Consider the following 20,330-nt stretch of genomic DNA (forward strand, 5'->3'; position numbering starts at 1 on the left):
CCATGTGGCTGCTTCTAACTGTTGCTTCTTGATGTGTATATAGGTTCTGCAAGAGGTAGGTAAGGTGGTCTGGTATTCCCATCTCTTTAAGAATTTTTGTTTGCTGTGATCCACACTAGTTTGTTGTGATCCACACAATCAAAGGCTCTGGTGTAATCAATGAAGCTGAAGTAGACAGTTTTCTGGAATTCTCTTGCTTTTTCTATGATAGATGTTGACAATTTGATCTCTGGTTCCTCTGCCTTTTCTAAATTCAGCTGGTACATCTGGAAGTTTTCTGTTCATATATTGTTGAAGCCTAGCTTGGAGAATTTTGAGCATTACTTTGCTAGCATGTGAAATGAGTGCAATTGTGTGGTAGTTGGAACAGTCTTTGGCATTGTCTTTCTTTGGGACTGGAATGAAAACTGAACTTTTCCAGTGCTGTGGCCACTGCTGAGTTTTCCAAATTTGCTGGCATATTGAGTACAGCACTTTCATAGCATCATCTTTTAGGATTTGAAATAGCTCAACTGGAATTCCATCACCTTCACTAGCTTTGTTTATAGTGATGGCCACTTGACTTCACATTCCAGGATATCTGGCTCTAGGTGAGTGCTCACACCATTGTGGTTATCTAGGTCATTAAGATATTTTTTGTACAGTTCTTCTGTGTATTCTTGCCACCTCTTCTCAATATCTTCTGCTTCTGTTAGGTCCATACCATTTCTGTCCTTTATTGTGCCCATCTTTGCATGAAATGTTCCCATGGTATCTCTAATTTTCTTGAAGGGATCTCTAGTCTTTCGCATTCTATTGTTTTCCTCTATTTGTTTGCACTGATCACTGAGGAAGGCTTTCTTATCTCTCCTTGCTATTCTTTGGAACTCTGTGTTCAGATGGGTGTATCTTTCCTTTTCTCCTTGCCTTTCACTTCTCTTCTTTTCTGAGATATTTGTAAGTCCTCCTCAGACAACCATTTTGCCTTTTTGCATTTCTTTTTCTTGGGGATGGTTTTGATTACTCTCTCCTGTATAATGTTACAAACCTCCGTCCATAGTTCTTCAGGCACTCTATCAGATCCAATCTCCTGAATCTATTTCTCACTTCCACTGTATAATCGTAAGGGATTTGATTTCGGTCATACCTGAATGGCCTAGTGGTTTTCCCTTCTTTTTTCAATTAAAGTCGAATTTTGAAGGAGTTTATGATCTGAACATGAGTGAAAAAGAGAACTATCTCAAACACCCATCTCTTCTGTCAATATTCCAACTATTTTGAAATCAGACTTAACATAGGATTCTTGCCACATTTTCCTTGGAGTCTTAAAATAAAACAAAGAAGTGGCCCCAGTAGTGTGACCTCCCTTGAGGTCCTGGCAGGGCTGACGGGCGAGGGGACCGAGGGGCCTGACTGTTGGTGGGGGGACCTTTGGGGTCCTGCTGTCCCCAAGCACGTGACTGTTGTGGTGGGGGTGATTGCGGCTGGGGCACCCTGGAGCGCCTGGCCTTATAGGCTGTCTTCCTGGGGGGCAGGGGGGATGTCCTGCATGGGGGCGCTCCCATGAAGACACAGCAGGGCTTCAGGCAGGGTGGGGGTCCAGGGCACCAGATACAGCACGGGGGTGAGGTCAGAGGGGGTTTGTGGGGCCTGGGGCGTGGGAGCCCGCACTCTGCTCACCTGGCCTCTGTCAAAGCAGTCATGCAGCCCCTCCAGCCTGACTCTGGCATGGGACTCCCTGCGGAAGGGGGCCGTTTTCTGAGCAGGAGGCAGGGAGACCTCTGAGGAGGGTGTCCCAGGGCCGGGTGGGCTGGCAGGGCCTCCCAGCCACACAAGCAGGGGCAGGAGGGAGGTGGCCACAGCCCCAGGTGGGGGGCCTTGTTTCCCGAGTTCAGGTCCTCTCCGTGGAGCCAGGCTGGCCCCCTGACTTCCGCTCCCCCCACAGGCTTCCACCTGTCCCACAAGGTCACCAGTGTGGTCCCTGAGAGTGCCCTGCTCATCGTGCTGGGCCTGGTGCTGGGCGGCATCGTCCTGGCGGCCGACCACATCGCCTCCTTCTCCCTCACGCCCACGGTGTTCTTCTTCTACCTGCTGCCGCCCATTGTGCTGGACGCCGGCTACTTCATGCCCAACCGGCTCTTCTTTGGCAACCTGGGCACCATCCTGCTGTATGCGGTCATCGGCACTGTGTGGAACGCGGCCACCACTGGGCTGTCGCTCTACGGCGTCTTCCTCAGTGGCCTGATGGGTGAGTGGGCACTGCCACCCCCGGGGGGTGGGGGGCTCCTGGAGGGTCCCAGCTGGAGCAGGCTCCCAGCAGCTGCGTCTAAGAAAGCACAAGACAAAGAACACAGACCTAAAAGGAGAGTGAGTGTGGAGCTCATCCAGAGATGTCACCAGTGGCCACTTAACCCTCCTGGGTTTTAATTCACCAACAGCCAGTCCACGCCCGTCCTCAGGCCGAGACATGTGTCCCGCTTGGGAATGAAGTCTGGTCCGACCAGGTTGGCTGGTGGGTGGGGCGGTGGGAACGAGCTGGCTGCTGTCCCTCCCCCTTGGCAGGGAGGTCGGGTCCAGCCTCAGATCCCAGGGAAGGAGGAGGCAGCCTCTGGCAGAAGGCGACACCTGAGCCCCACGCCCGTGGAGCCCAGGTAAACCTGCCCCCGTGCCGAAGGTTGGGTGTCGTTTCTACTCAATCCGGCGGGGAGAAGGCAGGCCAGCCTCTCCTCCATCACATGGGATCTGTGTCTGCGGCTCTTCCCCCTGGCCGTGTTTCCTGCTAGTTGGTTACTAACCTCAGCCCTGGTGTACCTCTGAGGTGCACCCCACCCACCTAGGAGTCGGTCATTATCCACCCGGGAAACGAGCAGGTGGGGCCCTGCTCACCGAGGCCGCACATACGTGCTGGATGGCACGGCCCTGAGCTCAGCCTGGTTCCCATGTGCCTCTGGGCTCCGCGGGCTGAGCTCCCGGTGTTGGGGGTGACGAGGGAGGTGGGGGTGCTTCCACCTCCCTGGGCAGCAGTCTCGGCTCAGCTTCGGCCTCAAACACTTCCATCAGCTGAACCAGACAAGGGACAGGCCCTCTGACAGAAGAGCACGCACCCCCAACCCCCCCAGTGGGGCTCACGACCTCCCTTGAAATCACAGTGTCAAAGACACATTGAGAAACAGGGCTAAGGCACCCCATCTGCAGGAGTCACCTAGGACTTTGTCCTCACCCCTGGGCAGTGCGGGCGTCCTCAAGTCCCCACAGCCATTCAGCACCAACCCCAAGCCCAGCCGTGGAAGCCCCCCAAGGCTGGCGTGGCGCCAAACACACCCGGCCAGTTCTCCCCAACGCGTGGGCCGCAGGGGCCAGGCAGGTGACGTTAGAGTGCCATTCCCAGCGGTGCCCTCAGGTAGTTGGGACAGTCTAAGGCCACTTCTGCCCCCAGGCCCAAGGGAACATTCTGGGGTTTGGCTCCCTGAGGGGCCACAGCCGTCTGAGGCCTGTGCTCCATCCTTGGGATGGAGTGGTCACGGCTGGGTGTCAGCCAAGGTCATGGAGCAGGGCAGTGCCCAGGGGATACCTGGAGCCTGGCCCTGCAGCCGGCAGACAGGGATGGTCTCTGCTGACCGTCGGCCCAGCTCCAGGCTCTGAGGTCTGCCCCAAGGCTGGGGCACACCGCCAAGGAAGGGTCAGCCTGGGTGGCCACAGGTGGGCCAGGCAGCGACCGTCCTGGGGGCATTTGGGCACAGCAGCCCAGCACCCAGAAACCCCGGGCCACCAAGAGGCCCTGTGGGTGGGTGAGGCCGCAGTGGGGGAGGGTCCCAGAACACGCAGTCTGGCAGCCGTGAGCCCACAGTCCCGTCCCTGGGACCTTCCTGGCAGGGCCGGTGCAGGGAGGATTGGCCCTCCGGGGAGGAGGGCTACCCCCAATGGTCCACTCGTCCTCCAGGAGACCTGAACATTGGGCTACTGGACTTCCTCCTGTTCGGCAGCCTGATTGCTGCCGTGGACCCAGTGGCCGTGCTGGCCGTGTTTGAGGAGGTGCACGTCAACGAGGTGCTGTTCATCATCGTCTTCGGGGAGTCCCTGCTCAATGACGCCGTCACCGTGGTGAGTGCCCAGCAGGAGGCACCTCCCAGTCCTGCTCCAGGGCCTCACTGCTGGCATCCCAGCTTCAGATGCAGGCTGGGTCCCCGCCCTTGACCGTGGAGTCGTGGGTGATCACGGTGTTGTAGGGACTGAAGAGGAGAGCCCAGCCAGGCCCAGTGTGCCCGTGGCCTGAGGGCTGGGGGTCCACGTCGGCTCTGGGTAGCCTGGAGAGAAGAGCGGCCCGTCCGGATATCAGAGGCCATCCTCCCCATGCCAGCCATGGGCTCTGGGGAATTGCAGTCCCGGGGGCAGCACGGAGCCGTCGCCTCCCTAGGGCTGGTCAGTGGTGTGTCTGAGCACCCTCCTGGGGTCTCCTCAGCCCTGCAGGTTCGCAGACGTAGTGGACATCCAGTCTCCTCTTTGCTCTAAAAGCCCTTTAGCCTCCATGTCCCGTAAATGTGTGAAATTCTGCCCAAGCCAGGAAGCTCCTCCCTGGCTCCTGTGAGGCTCATCTTCCTTACGAAGGAGGAAGCAGGAGAAGCAGGGCGCTGTGCTCTGCTCCCCCGACCTTCACAGCTGCGCCCATCCCTCCCACACAGTCTCCGTGCAGCAACACCACCAGGTTTCCTTCCATAAACACAGCTTTGCGATCTGCCCCGTGAGGGCCTTCTCCCCACTGGAGAGCACAGACCTGGGGACACAGAAACATTTCTTCCCAAGGGCCCCACAGCCCCCCGGCCCGGGTCACCCCCAGGCCCCTCCCCTGGACATGGAGCCAGCGCATCCTTCAGGAGCTTCGCTCAGAGCACAGCAGGCACCTCCCACACACACAGCCCCGCAGCCTCAGATGAGGTGTTAGGCATTTATCACGACGTCATAGCAGGATGAGGTTTAAATGTCAACAGGCAAAGATGCCAGGGGTGCCTCCCTATAGACAGGGGCCACATAACGGCAAAGTCACTGCAAATGAAACTCTGGGTGTGTCTTAGGAAATGAACTAAGGATCACTACGGTAGGCCAGCTTTGTGGCCACCCTGCTTCACCACAGGCGGGAAGGCCAGGTTTTCTCTGAGGGTTCTTGTTCTTCCCAGACTGTCCTTCCACCCCAGACCCCACACTACTGCCCCAGATGAGTTTCCCCCGGTGGTTTTCACTTTCCCTTCAGATTGCTGCCATGTTCTCCTCACTCAGCCCAAGTCTCACAAGGCCTGGGGCACGAGACTCAAGTCTCGACAGGCCTGGTGCCCAAGACAGGGAGGAGTCAGTGCTGACCGCAGGCTGACGATGTCCTGTCTGTCTCTGTCCCCGCAGGTCCTGTACAATGTGTTTGAATCTTTTGTGACATTGGGTGGTGACAAGGTGACCGGTGTGGACTGCGTGAAAGGAATAGGTGTGTGGCTGGCGGGTCGTGTTCCAGCGGGAAGCCAGGGCCAGTGTCTTCTCTGGAGCATGGACTCCTCAGGGCAGCATCTGTGCCAGGCTGGAACCCACAGCCTGTGCAGGGAAACATTCTTCCATTTCAAAATCTTGGTGACAGGCCCCCTCCCTCCCCGGCAGGTCCCACTAATGTGGTTTTCCAGGCCCCAGCCACCCTGGGTGGCGAGGATCATTGCCCCCACAGACCTACGGGAGGATGGGGATCCTGTATCCGGGGTCCTGGGCATCCCTCTGGGCAGGAACAGTTACAGACAGATAGCATTCCTGGGAGCCCAGAGCCTGGTCCTTGCTGTCAACCCCCCACCAATGCTGCTGGTCTCAGTGCTGCCCCCGCGGCGGGGCAGCCAGGCCTCCCTTGATGCAGTGCTCTCCCCTCCCTGTGGAGGCCAGAGCCTCTGTCCGCCTAGAGAATCAGCCTCTTGTTTGCCGAGCTGCTGGTGCCTCTGGGGTCACCCGGGACCTCAATGGGGAACGGTCAGTCAGGCCAGCTCGCCCACGCTGCGGCCACAGAGGGCCGCTCAGAGGCCAGTGGCACTCCTTGTCCTTGCAGTGTCCTTCTTCGTGGTGAGCCTGGGGGGCACGTTGGTGGGTATCGTGTTTGCCTTCCTGCTCTCCCTGGTGACACGCTTCACCAAGCGCGTGCGCATCATCGAGCCCGGCTTCGTGTTTGTCCTCTCCTACCTGTCCTACCTCACATCCGAGATGCTGTCCCTGTCGGCCATCCTGGCGTGAGTCCCCCCTTGCTGGTGGCTCACTCACCAGCCCCCGCGCGCCTGGCGGACCCGCCCAGGGGAGGCCTGGCACTTCGGGCGGGGCGGGAACTCGCTATGGGGGAGAAGAATTTGATCTATTTAGTCTTTTAATTAAGGAGTTGGCGTCTCACAGAGCTGCCCAGGGGCTACAGCGCCTGCTCTGTCCCCATGCAGCCGTTCCCAGGGCTCTGACCCTCAGAGCTGCCCCCTCAGTGTGTGGCCAGAAACTAAGGCAGCCCCCTCTCCTCCAGTGTGGGACCCAGGCTCCCAGAAGCCCACAGACAGTGTCAGGGTAGCCAGCCCAGGGCACCAAGCCCCCAGAAGGAGCCCTGTGCTCACAAAGAGTGCTGATGAGTAGCGGGGGATGCTTGCCCAGGATGCAGAGGCTCCAAGGTGCTGCCTTCCAGGAGACAGGCTTGAGCCCCACGGGGTCTGGTGGGAGCTGAGCCCTGGCCTGAGCCCTCATGGTGGGCTGTCCTGTGTGCCAGCATCACCTTCTGTGGCATCTGCTGCCAGAAGTACGTAAAGGCCAACATCTCGGAACAGTCAGCCACCACAGTGCGCTACACCATGAAGATGCTGGCCAGCGGGGCCGAGACCATCATTTTCATGTTCCTGGGCATCTCGGCTGTGGACCCTCTCATCTGGAAGTGGAACACAGCCTTCGTGCTCCTGACACTGCTCTTCATCTCCGTGTACAGGGCCATAGGTGAGGGTGTGGGGAGCATGGGGGGTGACACAAGGACAATGTGGAATTATGGGGGGATGATGATGACGGGCAGATGAGGGGACAATGGAGGATGATGGGGGTGGTGGGGATGATGAGGGGGATGGGGATGAGGGGATGATGGGGATGAGGGGGATGAGGGGACAATGGAGGATGATGGGGATGAGGGGGATGATGGGGATGGGGGGATAAGGGGGATGAGGGGGAACAAGGGGATGATGGAGGGTGATGGGGATGAGGAGGATGAGGGGGGATGAGGGGGAACAAGGGGAGGATGGAGGGTGATGGGGTGGTGGGGACTATGGGGGATGAGGGGATGATGGGGTGGTGGGGATGATGGGGATAAAGGGGAATGAGAGGACAATGGAGGATGATAGAGGTAGTGGGGATGATGGGGATGAGGGGGCAGTGGGGACGATGGGGAATGACGGGGATGAGAGGATGATAGAGGATGATGGGGATGAGGGGGATGATGGGGATGGGGGGTGATGGGGATGAGGGGGGATGAGGACAATGGAGGATGATGGGGATGAGGGGGGTGATGGGGATGAGGGGATGAGGGGGATGAGAGGATGATGGAGAATGATGGGGATGAGGGGACAATGGAGGGTGACGGGGATGAGGATGGAGGATGATGGGGATTAGGGGATGATGGAGAGTGATGTGGATGAGGAGGGCTGAGGGGATGGTGGAGGATGACAGAGGGGTGAGGGGACATAGTCAGCCAACAGCAGGGATTGGCCGCAGGGAGTCTGAAGAACCAGGGACACACATTGGCCCCTGGCCACCAGCCCTATAGCACAGTGAATGACAGGTTCAAGAGACCTTGGGGAACCTAAGGCTGGCCAGGACATTGGTCACCCTCAGTGAAGGGACAGGCCTTCTCACAGCCTTATAGCCTCATTACTGAAATAAGACGACCTTGAGGTACATGTGGAAGGTTCCAGAAGCCAGGGGAACCCATGTGGCTTCCCACTTACTTTGGATGTGGTCACTTGGGGACACCATCAGTCACCATGGCACTTGAGAGGCAGGAGCCCCTGGGGCCCCACCTAGCCCTGGTCACTGGTCCCTGGTGTGCAGTGCTGACCCAGGGCTGGGGAGGGGAGAAGGCAGTTGGGTGATCCCCACCTGCTCTGCCTGTAGTCACTGGACTGAGGGCTCAGGGAAACAGAGGCCCTGCGGTTGGGTGGCATCTTGTCCTGGAGCTGCTGGGCAGTCACATGTGTGGTCACACTGAGACTTGGGAATTTCCAGAGCGGCTGGAGCACAGCTTGGGGGTGCAGAGGCAGGCAGGGGCCCAGAGAGCTCCAAAGAGGACTAGGGACCTGTGGGCGGGGCTACAGTGGTGCCTCCTGGTCCCGCTCTCTAGCTCGCTTGCTTGCTCATGGGAGGAGGCAGTTTCCCAGTGTGACTCCTCCCCCACTGCGGCTGCAAGGGGTGCTGACAGAGACAGAGGGGCTGCATCTCCCCCCAACTGCTGAGTGCACGCTGCACCCCACAGGGGTCATCCTGCAGACCTGGATTCTGAATCGGTACCGGATGGTGCAGCTGGAGATCATAGACCAGGTGGTCATGTCCTATGGTGGCCTCCGAGGAGCTGTGGCTTATGCCCTGGTGGTCCTCCTGGACGAGAACAAGGTCAAGGAGAAGAACCTGTTTGTCAGCACCACCATCATCGTCATCTTCTTCACCGTCATCTTCCAGGTAGGGGTGGTGGAGGGGCCTCACCCTCCCAGGCGCCAGGCCTAACTGGGTTGATAATTTTAGTAACTAGGTGCAGTTTAGTAGGTTTTCATGTGGCCCCACAAGGGGTGCTGCACGATTTGGCCTAGAAACCTCCTTCCTTGGCTGTTGCTGGTTAACAAAGCCCCAGTAAATGTTTCATTGACCAGGAAAGAAAGGGCCCTGCTTTGCCTGGCTCTTGGATACTCTAAGGAGCTGGCCAGGGGTGTCCAAGGATGTCCAGTGACCTGCAGGTGGCAGCGCCTCTTCTGCCGGGAGGTGGGCACAGATGACCTGGGTCCTAGCCAAGGGGTGGCCCCTTCTGCCCCACTGGGGTAGGTGGGCTCAGGATCAGTGGGCCACAGTGGGGTGTGGGTCTGGGGTGAGGCCTGGCCCAGCCTCAGGGTTAGGGTGCCTATCTTCCAGGGCCTGACCATCAAGCCCCTTGTGCAGTGGCTGAAGGTGAAGAGAAGTGAACAGCGAGATCCCAAGCTCAACGAGAAGCTGCACGGCCGGGTAGGGGGAAGGGCCAAGGGAGGAGGGAGGAGGAGGAAGGGGCCATCCAGGTGACGCTGACCCACTTGCCTCTCCTCCCAAAGGCTTTTGACCACATCCTCTCGGCCATCGAGGACATATCAGGGCAAATCGGACACAATTATCTGAGAGATAAGTGAGTGGCTGCAGTGGCCCCTGACAAACTGAAACAGGAAAATTCAGAGGCACGTTCATTTCAGTTGTTAGTCCCCTTCTTCTTTAACCAGCGACTGTAGGACCCACAAGCTATAGAGTGACTCTCTGGCATCACCGTGACCCTTCCCCACTGAGCCCCAGTGACCTCAGAATACTGCCCTCGGAGGACCCAGAGCCACTCACCACCTTGTTCAGGTCCCTGCTTCTCCCCTCCTGCCCCTGGAGGCCCCCCAAGCCCCTTCTCCTAGAATACTTCTGCTTCTCCTCCTGGGACCCCCCCTTCCGCCTTCCTGCCCCTGAAGCCCCTTAAGCCCCTTCTCCTAGAATCCTCCTACTTCTCCTCCTGGGACCCCCTTCCCCCCTTTAAATCCCCTCCTCCTTCTGGAATCCCCCTCCTCCCCCCATCTTCCTAGAGGGTTATGCAGTTAGAGGAAATCTGCATGACCGCATTACAGGAGAAGGTTAAGTCCACTTTCACGCACGCACCATGACTCTGCTGTCGGACAGGAAGGTAGAGCGGCCACAGGGCTGTGAGGCAGCGTCCAGTGGCACATGGAGGGTCATCTCTTTCACTTCAAAGCTCGCCTGTGTGGCTGTCACAGTAAATGGAAACTGAGTGTCCCGTCCAGTGGCTACACGCTGTGTCCATCGCAAGTCTGGATGTTCCCAGGGTTCCATCCCGGGGCTTCACCCAGACCCCGCCAAGTGCCGACCACTGTTGGTTTGACCCACCTGTCCTCGCAGGTGGTCCAATTTTGATAGGAAATTCCTCAGCAAAATTCTCATGAGAAGGTCGGCTCAGAAGTCTCGAGATCGGATTCTGAACGTTTTCCACGAGCTCAACTTGAAGGATGCCATCAGCTACGTAGCCGAGGTACTAGCCGTCTTGTCTGCTCTTTTGTAGGAGTGTGGGGAGAGGGGGGCAAGAGGCGAGACAGACCCGCATGTGGACAGTGCTGGGTCTGCACACTGAGGCTCGGGCTGAGGTAGGGGCAGCTGGTGGGCGACACACGGTCTTCTCGCTGCCTCAGCCGCGGTTCACCCGAGCTCATGGGCCCTCAGGCACCCTGAAAGTGGGGTTCACCACAGCTCCAGCTCTGCGGTGCTGGGTCTGAGGTCACAGACCCCAGTGAACACAAGCTCCAGGCTCCAGCCAGGGCAAGGCCATGAGCGGAAGGCCTGTCTTCTGCACCTCTGACCAGCTGAGGAAGTTCAGAGCAGGAATCCCGGCCCCTCTGACCGCGAGCCTTTGAGGCCTCGCTGCCTCCCTGGGGCTGGGAAGGTGGGTGGTGACCCCTGCTGGCTGCATCCTCTCCTGGGGACCCTCTATGGCCCCCCAGTCCCCACTGGTGACAGGCTCCCAGCAGGGCACCAGCCTCCCTTCCCCTCGCTGCCTGCCACTGTGGTGCCTATGACGCAGGCCTGTGGGCTCCTCTGCACTGCGGTTGTGCCTGTGAGCAACGCCCACAGCACCAGCTCTGCCATAGCAGGTTGGCCCCCACCCGGCTGCCCTTCCCAGCTCCAAGCTCTCCCCAGAGGGCCAGCTGCTCTAGGGCACCTCACTCGGCAGTGTGACCTCCATGCCTATGGACTCTGTTCTGCCTGGTTTTCGTCTGACTCTGGAGGCTGGGGTTTCTCTTCTGGGGAAAACTAGGGCAGCTGGTTTGGAGCCCCCGTGGGGACAGGGCCTCTTCCCCCATCCCGTGGGGATTCCCAACGCTCCCCGAGGCACCAGGTCCTTTGCACAAGCCTCTGTGAGCCTCCCAGCTCCAGCGGGGCCTCCACCATGGTTTCTGGGGTCTTGGCTCTCCCAGGTGCCTCGGGGTCAGTGCACAGCACCCCGGGGCAGGGTTCCCTGGGGCCAGGCCATTGACTGACAAGGCCACCTCCTCCCGCAGGGAGAGCGCCGTGGGTCCCTGGCCTTCATCCGTTCCCCCAGCACGGACAACATGGTCAATGTGGACTTCAGCACCCCACGCCCCTCCACTGTGGAGGCCTCCGTCTCCTACCTCCTGTAGGTCCCCAGGGCTGCTGTGGGCCAAGCTCTCCCCGGGCTCCCTGTGGCCTGCCACAGGCATGGCCAGTGGGCCTCTTGGGGCTGCCCAAATGGGAAACAGGGCCAGAGCTGATGGCGTCTATCACCTGTCGTGTCGGTCGGCTGGCTGGAGTGAGGCAGTGAGCCAGGGTCCAGCAGCCCGCTTAAGGAGCGCCCCCTCCCCCACCACCAGAGACAGAGGCACTGGTCCCCGATTCCAGGCCTCCAGCCTCTGCCCTGCTAGTGCAGGGCGGTTCTGGGCATCACTGCTGGGGCTTTGGAAGCGCAGGCGCACTGTGGGGTCAGTCTTAAACAAGAGGCGGAGAAGGTCTTACCGGGACGACCCAGGCCCCAGGGGTGCAGGTGGGAGGGCAGGTGGCCATGCCCACTTGCTCACCGAGGCCCCTGCAGGAGGGAGAACGTTAGCGCCGTGCGCCTGGACATGCAGTCCCTGGAGCAGCGGCGGCAGAGCATCCGGGATGCAGAGGACATGATCACCCACCACACGCTGCAGCAGTACCTGTACAAGCCCCGGCAGGAGGTGGGTGCACCCTTGCCAGAGCGGGCGCCCCATCCATCCTGCCCCAGGGCAAAGCACATCCCTACTTAGTGCAGGTTGCTCCTGGGAGGGTGGGGGTTCAGGCCCGCATCCGGAGGCAGCCCAGGCCCTGGGAACACGACCAGCTAACCCTAACCACCCCGCCCACCCCCCGTCACCCCCCACAGTACAAACATCTCTACAGCCGGCACGGGCTGACCGCGGATGAGGACGAGAAGCAGGACACCGAGATCTTCCACAGGACCATGCGGAAGCGCCTGGAGTCCTTCAAGTCGGCCAAGCTGGGGATCAACCCCCACAAGAAGGCCGCTAAGCTGCTCAAGAGGGAGCGTGCCCAGAAGCGGGTGAGAGGGCACACTTGGGCAGGCCCCACTGAGGGGGCACCCCGGCCACACAGGGCAGAGGCCTCCCTGGGGTTGACAGGCGGATCAGGCGGGACCCAGAGCTGTGAGCGGTTTCCTTCTGCTCCTCAGAGAAACAGCAGCATTCCCAATGGGAAACTGCCAATGGTGAGCTCCCTGCAGGACTTCACCATCAAGGAGAAAGGTAGGCTGGGCCATGGCTGGACGTTGGTCAGCAGGAGCTGAGGGGCGCCTGAGGGCAGCCGGGTGCAGATGACTGTCCTTCCAGGAAACCCACCCCCTGGGCACCAGGGCCCTCCTCACAGGCTGCAGCCACTCTAGGGGCAGGGCTGCGACCTGGGCTTCCCAACCTCTTCCTCTGTGGCCCGCCCCCCCTCAAGAAGACAGAGTGTGGTCCTCTCTGCCCAACCCCATGCTGGTGTGGCCAGGTGGGCACCACGGTCTACTGAGCTGCCTAGAGGCTGCTAAGTGGGGGCGGCAGACATGAGGACACCGCCGTGAGCGGTCCGGGGCAGTTGGTCAAGGGCTCAGATGAGGTCATCTGCGCCTCCAGCCTGTCCCCTTACACTGTCCCTTCCCTGTCACCAGATTTGGAACTCTCAGACACTGAGGAAGCCCCCAACTATGATGCTGAGATGAGTGGGGGGATCGAGTTCCTGGCAAACATCGCGCAGGACACAGCGACAGACTCCCCCTCAGGTGAGGGGGACGGCCCTCCACTACTCACAGGTGATCCCTGGCGGGAGGCCCAGGCGGTGGAGCGCGGTTCACGCGGCCGCGCAAGTGCGGGCACAGGCGGAGGCTTCCGCTCTGAGAGAGGCGAGCGAGAGCCGGCGCAGGGCCGGAACCCCAGAGGCCCGACACCTTCCAGGTGACCTTCCGTGTGGCCGAGGACGAGCTGCTGTCTGACCCAGGGCCGCTGCCTCCCTCTCTGCCCTTCCGGTGAGCGAGGGAAGCTGACGACCGCCGCCCTCTCTCCTAGGAATTGACAACCCCGCGTTTTCCCCGGAGGAGAGCCCCGGCATCCTCTCTGGGGTGCCGCCCTGGCTGTGTCCCGGGGAGGCGGTGGTGCCCTCCCAGAGGGCCCGCCTGCAGATCCCCCACTCCCCCGGCAACTTCCACCGCCTGGCGCCCTTCCGCCTCAGCGGCAAGTCCGTGGACTCGTTCCTGCTGGCCGACGGCCCCGAGGAGCAGCCGCATGCCGCCCCGCCAGAGTCCACACACATGTAACTGGCCCGTTGGCCCCCGCTCTGTCCCCCGCTCCTCTCGGCGCTGCCTCAGCCCCGCGCGTCGCTCTCTATCTCAGCTGCCGCCTCCGCCTCACTCTGCTCTCACCAGCCTCAGCCTCTCTTCCAGCCGCGCTTCTTTCTTCAGGCGCATCTGACTTCCTGCTTCTCCCGCGTGCGGGGGGAGGGGCGGGTCCCGTTGAGTGAGGGTGTGAGGGTCTGCGCTGTGTGAGGGTCCCGCTGAGTGAGGGTCCCACTGAGGGAGGATGTGAGGCTTCCGCTGAGTGAGGGTCCCGCGGAGTGAGGGTCCGCTGAATGAGAGTCCCGCTGTGTCAGGGTGTGAGGGTCCCCGCTGAGTGAGGGTGTGAGGGTCCCGCTGAGTGAGGGTGTGAAGGTCCCGCTGAATGAGGGTCCCGCTGTGAGAGGGTCCCCGCTGAGGGCCCCCGCTGAGTGAGGGTCCCCGCTGAATGAGGGTGTGAGGGTCCCGCGGAGTGAGGGTGCGCTGAATGAGGGTCCCGCTGTGTGAGGGCCCCGCTGAGTGAGGGTGTCAGGGTCCCCGCTGTGGGAGGGTCCCCACTGAGTGAGAGTGTGAGGGTCCAGCTGTGTGAGGGTCCCGCTGAGTGAGGGTCCCCACTGAGTGAGAGTGTGAGGGTCCAGCTGTGTGAGGGTGTCGCTGAGTGAGGGTCCCGCTGCGTGAGGGTCCCGCTGAGTTAGGGTGTGAGGTGTGAGGGTCCCGCTGTGTGAGGCTGTGAGGTGTGAGGGTCCCGTTGTATGAGGGTCGCCTGTTCCGGGCTGTCGGTTAGGAGAGCGCCGGCTCAGCGACCTTGGCACCGAAGGGCACGAGCTTTTCTCCCTCAAGGCCCGCGGCCCCGGAAAGCCCGCAGGAAGCGGGTTCGGCAGACACCCTCACTCGGAGGGCAGTGCAGTGGGCGGGGCAGGGAGGGGTCCCCGAGGCCCGCAGGCGCCCGCGAGACCGCAAGAGCTGGCGCCCGTCTTCTTCCCGCGGCTTCGCCTCAGGGCCTCGCACCGGACTTGGGCCTGGGACGTGACCCCGGCTTCCTGCCTAGGCGGAGGGCGCCGCGCCGCCCCGCGCTTACGCCGGCTCCTCCCGCAGGTGACACCGGCTCCGACGCTCCGCTGACCGGACGCTCGTCCCCGCCCGCTGTCGAGAAGCCCCCGCGCGCGCGCGCCCCGAGCCCGGCCCCGCCCAGCCCGGCCCCGCCCAGCCCCGCGCAGGCCCCGCCCACCCCGCGAAGCCCCGGGCCCGCGGCACCACTCGAGCCCGATCCCGCGGCGGGGCCCGCGCAGGGGGCGGGGCCGGAGCGCCGCGGGCTGCTGGGCGCGCACGCGCGGTCGGCGGCGGCGCGCCGCGTACACAGCCGGCGCTCGTTCCAGCGGCCTCGCGCGCGCCGCCGCCCCGCGCTGCTCAAGCTGGCGTCGCTGCCGCCGTCGTGCCACGCGCCGCCCCACGCTCTGGAGCAGGAGGAGACGCCTCTGTGACTGCCGACCCCCCCACCCCCACCGAGGTCTGCAGGCTTGACGTCGCCCCTGGGGGGCTCCACTCCGCCTCGGCCGCGCCTCACGAGGGGCTCCACTCCGCCACGGCCGCGCCCCTGGGGGGTCTCTGCCCCCATCACGGCCCCGCCCCCGGAGTTCTCCACTCTGCCACGGCCGCGACTCCCGGGGGGCTCCACTCCGCCACGGCCGCGCCCCCGGGGGGCTCCACTCCGCCACGGCCGCGCCCCCGGGGGGCTCCACTCCGCCACAGTTGCGCCCCCGGGGGGCTCCACTCCGCCACGGTTGCGCCCCCCGGGGGTCTCTGCCCCCATCACCCTAGGATCTGCACCCATTACCTCGCCCCAGGGGATGACCTCGACCCTCACGACCTCGCCTCTTAGGGGTCTCCACCTGCCCCTCCCAGCCGAGCCACCGTCACTGCCCGCCCCCATGCATGGTCTCCACCCCCGCCACAGCTGCCCATCGGGGGTCTGCTCGCATGGCCATATTTTCTTGGGGTCGTGGCCTCAACTCCCAAGGTATCTTCTGGTGACCTGGAGTAGCCCCGGACACTCACCGATCCGGTTAGGTGCTGGGATGCACAGGAGCTGAACTCTTCGGGACCAAATGAGCTGCAAGATGGGAGCCGAGGCATTCCCTGGGGTTCCTTTGGAGAGGCCGCTGTGGGTGGGAAGTGGGCGTGAGCCTTCCCCATCGTCTGGGAGGCTCCGTTGCGGGCCCTCTATTCACCTGTCCTGGATTTGAGCTGAGCCGGCATTTGTGTATTGCCGTTTCCATGGTCACCCCTGACTCAGGGACAGTTTGTGCTTCAGTTCCTGCCACCTGTGTCCATTCTTATCGGCTCTGTTGGGGAAACAGACCCAAACCAGATGAGACTTGCCCACCGTGATACCCACCCAGGCTGGCCTCTCCCAAAGCCCCCTGGACTGTCAGCCCCAGGGTCGGGGGAGCCCTGACCCCAGGGTGGGATGTGACCACTCACCAGGTCTTTGAACCACCTGTCACCTTAGGGACCGTAGGCACAGCTGCAGAAGCATCTTTTGTTTGCTCGTCCTTTTTGTGTTGAGATTCCCAGAGCCTGATGCTTGCTCACCCTGCACAGATCCAGCCTCAGAATGGGGGCCTCTGTGCACCAAGCCCCAAACATCCCCAAGCCCCTGGTCTGTGGCCTGAGTTGCCCCACCTGATGCTGGACGATGGCCCGGGCTGGGTTAGGGGTTGCAGTGACCCAGTGGGCACGCCCATACAGTCCCAGCAGGTGTGTGGGCATCTGTCAGCAAGCAGTCCTCTTTAGAGTCACAGCTGGTCCTTGGAGACCCCAGGTCTGCTCACCACAGACAGGGGATGAGGGGGATTGGACCACCCCCCCCACGCCCACCCCACTGTCAGGGGCTCAGGGATGTGGCCTTGGACAGATCCCTCAGTCCTCACCTGCTCCTCAGGAGGGTTTGCGAGGCAGTCAAGGAGCAGAGGGTCAGGGGCTCCCGGAAGCTTCTGTGAAGCAGCTCAGCCCTGCTCAGGGAATTGTCCGCTGTGCTGTGACCATATCTTCTGTGCGTCCTTGCACCCCCCTCCCCCCGACCATGGCAATTCACAGGGCCCCAGTGGCCCTGGTGGAAAGTCTACACTGCGCTGTTGAGGGAAACGGGGAGCGGCAGGGAGGGTGGCTGTGGCCCATGTCACCCAGAGACGGACCGTAGGCTGATGCACAGGTCTGCTCACCACGCAAGTTGCTCGCTCAGCTGTCACCGGGACAGGAGTGACGTGGTTTGCAATGCTTATTCTCACATTCACAGCCACTTTGACCCACTCTGAGTGTAAGAGCCAGCCATCATCTGTCCCATAGGCCTGGCGGAAGGCACATTCTCCATCCACTCCTGCAGGGGTGGTTCGTCCGGAGCAGGCGGGCTGGTCCAGGTGCCATAGCCCAGCCATTCAGCATCTCCAGCTGCCTTAACAACTCTCCTGGACCACCGGACCCAGATCTGATTCCTCACTGCAGGGCCAGAGGCTGAGACACCCACTTGACACTGTAGACTAACTAAACTTCTGTGTGACCGACCTCCCCTGGGCCAGCTGTGCCGTGGGCAGCAGGCACTGCCTGTTGTCAACCTGCACAGGCTGAGCAGTGTCCGAGGTTCCAGCGAGACATCCAGCCAGAGAGACTGTGTTTGGTCTGTGACACAGCGTTATAAGCCGTAGTAATGTGGACACATTTCATAAATGAGAATCTGAGCTGTTCTTGTCATTGTAAAACAGAATGTAAACAAAGTCTTATGAATGTATTTCCTTAGGAAAACTTGTAAAATTTTTTATTAGGAAGATTCTTATTTATTTAATACTGAACTGTGGCCAACTTTGTGATATAGACTAAAGTACACAAATTTAGGAGTCATTCTCTCACTTCTACATTTTCTTGAAAATAATTTTAGTGCAGTGCTCAATGAACTATTGATTTCTATTGTTAAAGAGATTTAATGGAGGAATTTCATTGAAACTGGAATGGGAATGTATTTTACATTATGAGTGGTGAAAATTGTGAATGCTGGTTTTGTGAATGTAACCCTGTCAAGCTGTGTGACTCTCATCACGATCACGTGCCTTAAAGCACTGCCAGTGTGCTGTCAGCAGTGTCTGGGAGGAGCCTACCACAGACCCTGCAGCAGCCTGATCAAGTCTATTAAAAATATTTCAAGACACTTTGGGTGAAAACTTTGTTTACAAGTGAGATCATATCAAGGAGGTTTTAAGGGGCCGTCTCTCCTGCAGGCACAGTATTCTGGCACTAAAATTAACATGGATGCGCCTCTGTTTGTGTGTGTGTGTGTGTGTGTATGAGTGAGGGTCACGTGGATGCATGTGTGTGTGTGTGCGTGTGTGCGAGGCTCAGGGTTAGTGCAGAGGCTTGAGGGCACAGGCTGAGCACCTGATGTGTGTGTGTGTGTGTGTGAGGCTCGGGTCTGGTGCAGAGCCTGCAGGCAGAGCCTGAGCCCTGGATGCATGTGCCTGTGTGTGTGAGTGTGTATGTGTGTGTGTGTGTGTGTGTGCATGAGGCTCCGAGTTAGTGCAGAGTCTTCAGGCAGAGCCTGAGCCCTGGGAACCCACCCCCTCCCTGCCCCCACCACAAGCAGAGATGGTGGCCACCAGCACTCTGCCTGCCGGAGTGGGAGGACCAAGCACTTGCCACACCAAAGGGGTCCACAGGGGGCAGGCCTGGGGCTGGAGAGCTAGGTGGGGACAGCTGGGTCCAGAGCTTGGGGGACAAGGCTGGTGGGAAAGACCCTAGTGTGTGCAGTTCAGTTCAATCGCTCAGTCGTTTCGGACTCTTTGCAACCCAGTGGACTGCAGCATGCCAGGCCTCCCTGTCCATCACCTACTCCCGGAGTTTGCTCAAACTCATGTCCATTCAGTCGGTGATGCCATCCACATTCCCTTGTCCTCCCGCCTTCAGTCTTTCCCAGCATCAGGGTCTTTTCCAGTAAGTCAGCCCTTCCCATCAGGTGGCCAAAGTATTGGAGAATTATTGGAGTTTCAGCTTCAGCATCAGTCCTTTCAATGAAAATTCAGGATTGATTTCCTTTAGGATGGACTGGTTGGATCTCCTCGCACTCTCAAGTCTTCTCCAACACCACCCAGTTCAAAAGCATCAATTCTTCAGCGCTCAGCTTTCTTTACAGTCCAACTCTCACATTCATACATGACTACTGGAAAAACCATAGCTCTGACTAGATGGACCTTTGTTGGCAAAGTAATGTTTTTTAATATGCTGTCTACGTTGGTCTAACTTTTCTTCCAAGGAGCAAGCATCTTTTAATTTCATGGCTGCAGTCACCATCTGAAGTGATTTGGGAGCCCAAGAAAACAAAGTCTCTCACTGTTCCCACTGTTTCCCCACCTATTTGCCATGAAGTGATGGGACTGAATGCCATGATCTTAGTTTTCTGAATGTTGAGGTTTAAGCCAGCTTTTTTCACTCTCCTCTTTCATCAAGAGGCTCTTTAGATCTTCACTTTCTGCCATAAGTGTGGTGTCATGTGCATATCTGAGGTTATTTATATTTCTCCTGGCAATCTTGGTTCCAGCTTGTGTTTCATCCAGCCCAGCATTTCACATGATGTACTCTGCATGTAAGTTAAACAAGCAGGGTGACAATATACAGCCTTGATGTACCCCTTTCCCGATTTGGAACCAGTCCGTTGTTCCATGTCTGGTTCTAACTGTTGCTTCTTGACCTGCATACAGATTTCTCAGGAGACGAGTAAGGTGGTCTGGTATTCCCATCTCTTGAAGAATTTTCCACAGTTTGTTGTGATCCACACAGTCAAAGGCTTTGGCATAGTCAATAAAGCAGATGTTTTCCTGGAACTGTTTTTTGATGATTCAGCGGATATTGCAAATTTGATCTCTGGTTCCTCTGCCTTTTCTAAATCCAGCTTGAACATCTGGAAGTTCAGGGTTCACATACTGTTGAAGCCTGGCTTGGAGAATTTTAAGCATTACTTTACTAGCGTGTGAGATAAGTACAATTGTATGGTAGTTTGAACATTCCTTGGCATTGCCTCTCTTTAGGATTGGAATGAAAACTGACCTTTTCCAGTCCTGTGGCCAGTGTGGGGAAACCAAGCCCTACACGTCCCAGTGGATCCCAGCCCCTAGGTGGAGCCGCCCGGGGCTGGCAGTCTTCTCCACTGGGTCATCCTCCAGGGCTCCCTGTCAGAGATACACCTTTTAATAGTTGAATTTTCTAACTTTATTGTAATTGTGTATTTTCACCTGCATTGAGTCCCAGTTGTGGCACACAGGATCTTTTGCTGCTGCGAGGGCTTAGCTGCTCCGTCGCTTGTGGGATCTTACGTCCCTGACCAGGGACTGAAGCCACATCCCCTGCATTGGAAGGCAGATTCCTAACCACTGGACCACCAGGGAAGTCCCCTGAAATTTTATTGTATAAAGAAACTAGCAATTTGCTGTGTGGCTCAGGAAACTCAAACAGGGGCTCTCTATCAACCTAGAGGGGTGGGGTGGGAGGGAGATGAGAGGGAGTTTCAAAAGGGAGGGGTTATATGTGTACCTAAGGCTGATTCAAGTTGAGGTTTGACAGAAAATGGCAAAATTCTGTAAAGCAATTATCCTTCAATAAAAAATTAAGAAAAAAGGAAACTAGCAAGTCAAAATGTAGGCCATAGACATTCTAAGAGGACTCAGTAAATACAGCCCTTTCCACGTTGGTGGAAAGCAGT

General features: G+C 59.1%; 1 protein-coding gene across 2 annotated transcripts in view; it reads left to right on the plus strand.

The window, feature by feature from the left end:
- The window catches only part of SLC9A3 (solute carrier family 9 member A3), a 35,895-nt gene extending 21,105 nt beyond the window's left edge, over positions 1-14,790 (plus strand). Inside the window, exons 2-17 of one of the 2 annotated variants that reach the window (XM_061129733.1) lie at positions 1,925-2,227; positions 3,920-4,080; positions 5,371-5,449; positions 6,047-6,224; positions 6,737-6,957; positions 8,480-8,682; positions 9,127-9,216; positions 9,300-9,370; positions 10,135-10,264; positions 11,289-11,404; positions 11,837-11,966; positions 12,152-12,328; positions 12,458-12,530; positions 12,935-13,045; positions 13,329-13,572; positions 14,687-14,790. In XM_061129733.1, coding sequence (XP_060985716.1) covers positions 1,925-2,227; positions 3,920-4,080; positions 5,371-5,449; positions 6,047-6,224; positions 6,737-6,957; positions 8,480-8,682; positions 9,127-9,216; positions 9,300-9,370; positions 10,135-10,264; positions 11,289-11,404; positions 11,837-11,966; positions 12,152-12,328; positions 12,458-12,530; positions 12,935-13,045; positions 13,329-13,572; positions 14,687-14,690 — 2,291 coding nt within the window. In that variant the 3' untranslated portion in view covers positions 14,691-14,790. Of the gene's footprint in view, positions 1-1,924; positions 2,228-3,919; positions 4,081-5,370; positions 5,450-6,046; positions 6,225-6,736; positions 6,958-8,479; positions 8,683-9,126; positions 9,217-9,299; positions 9,371-10,134; positions 10,265-11,288; positions 11,405-11,836; positions 11,967-12,151; positions 12,329-12,457; positions 12,531-12,934; positions 13,046-13,328; positions 13,577-14,686 lie in introns of those variants that run through there. The other variant, XM_061129734.1, reaches the window with a different exon arrangement.
- Positions 14,791-20,330: the final 5,540 nt, after the last annotated feature.

The sequence above is a fragment of the Dama dama genome, chromosome 25 (genome assembly GCF_033118175.1).
Source record: "Dama dama isolate Ldn47 chromosome 25, ASM3311817v1, whole genome shotgun sequence".
Lineage (NCBI taxonomy): Eukaryota > Metazoa > Chordata > Mammalia > Artiodactyla > Cervidae > Dama > Dama dama.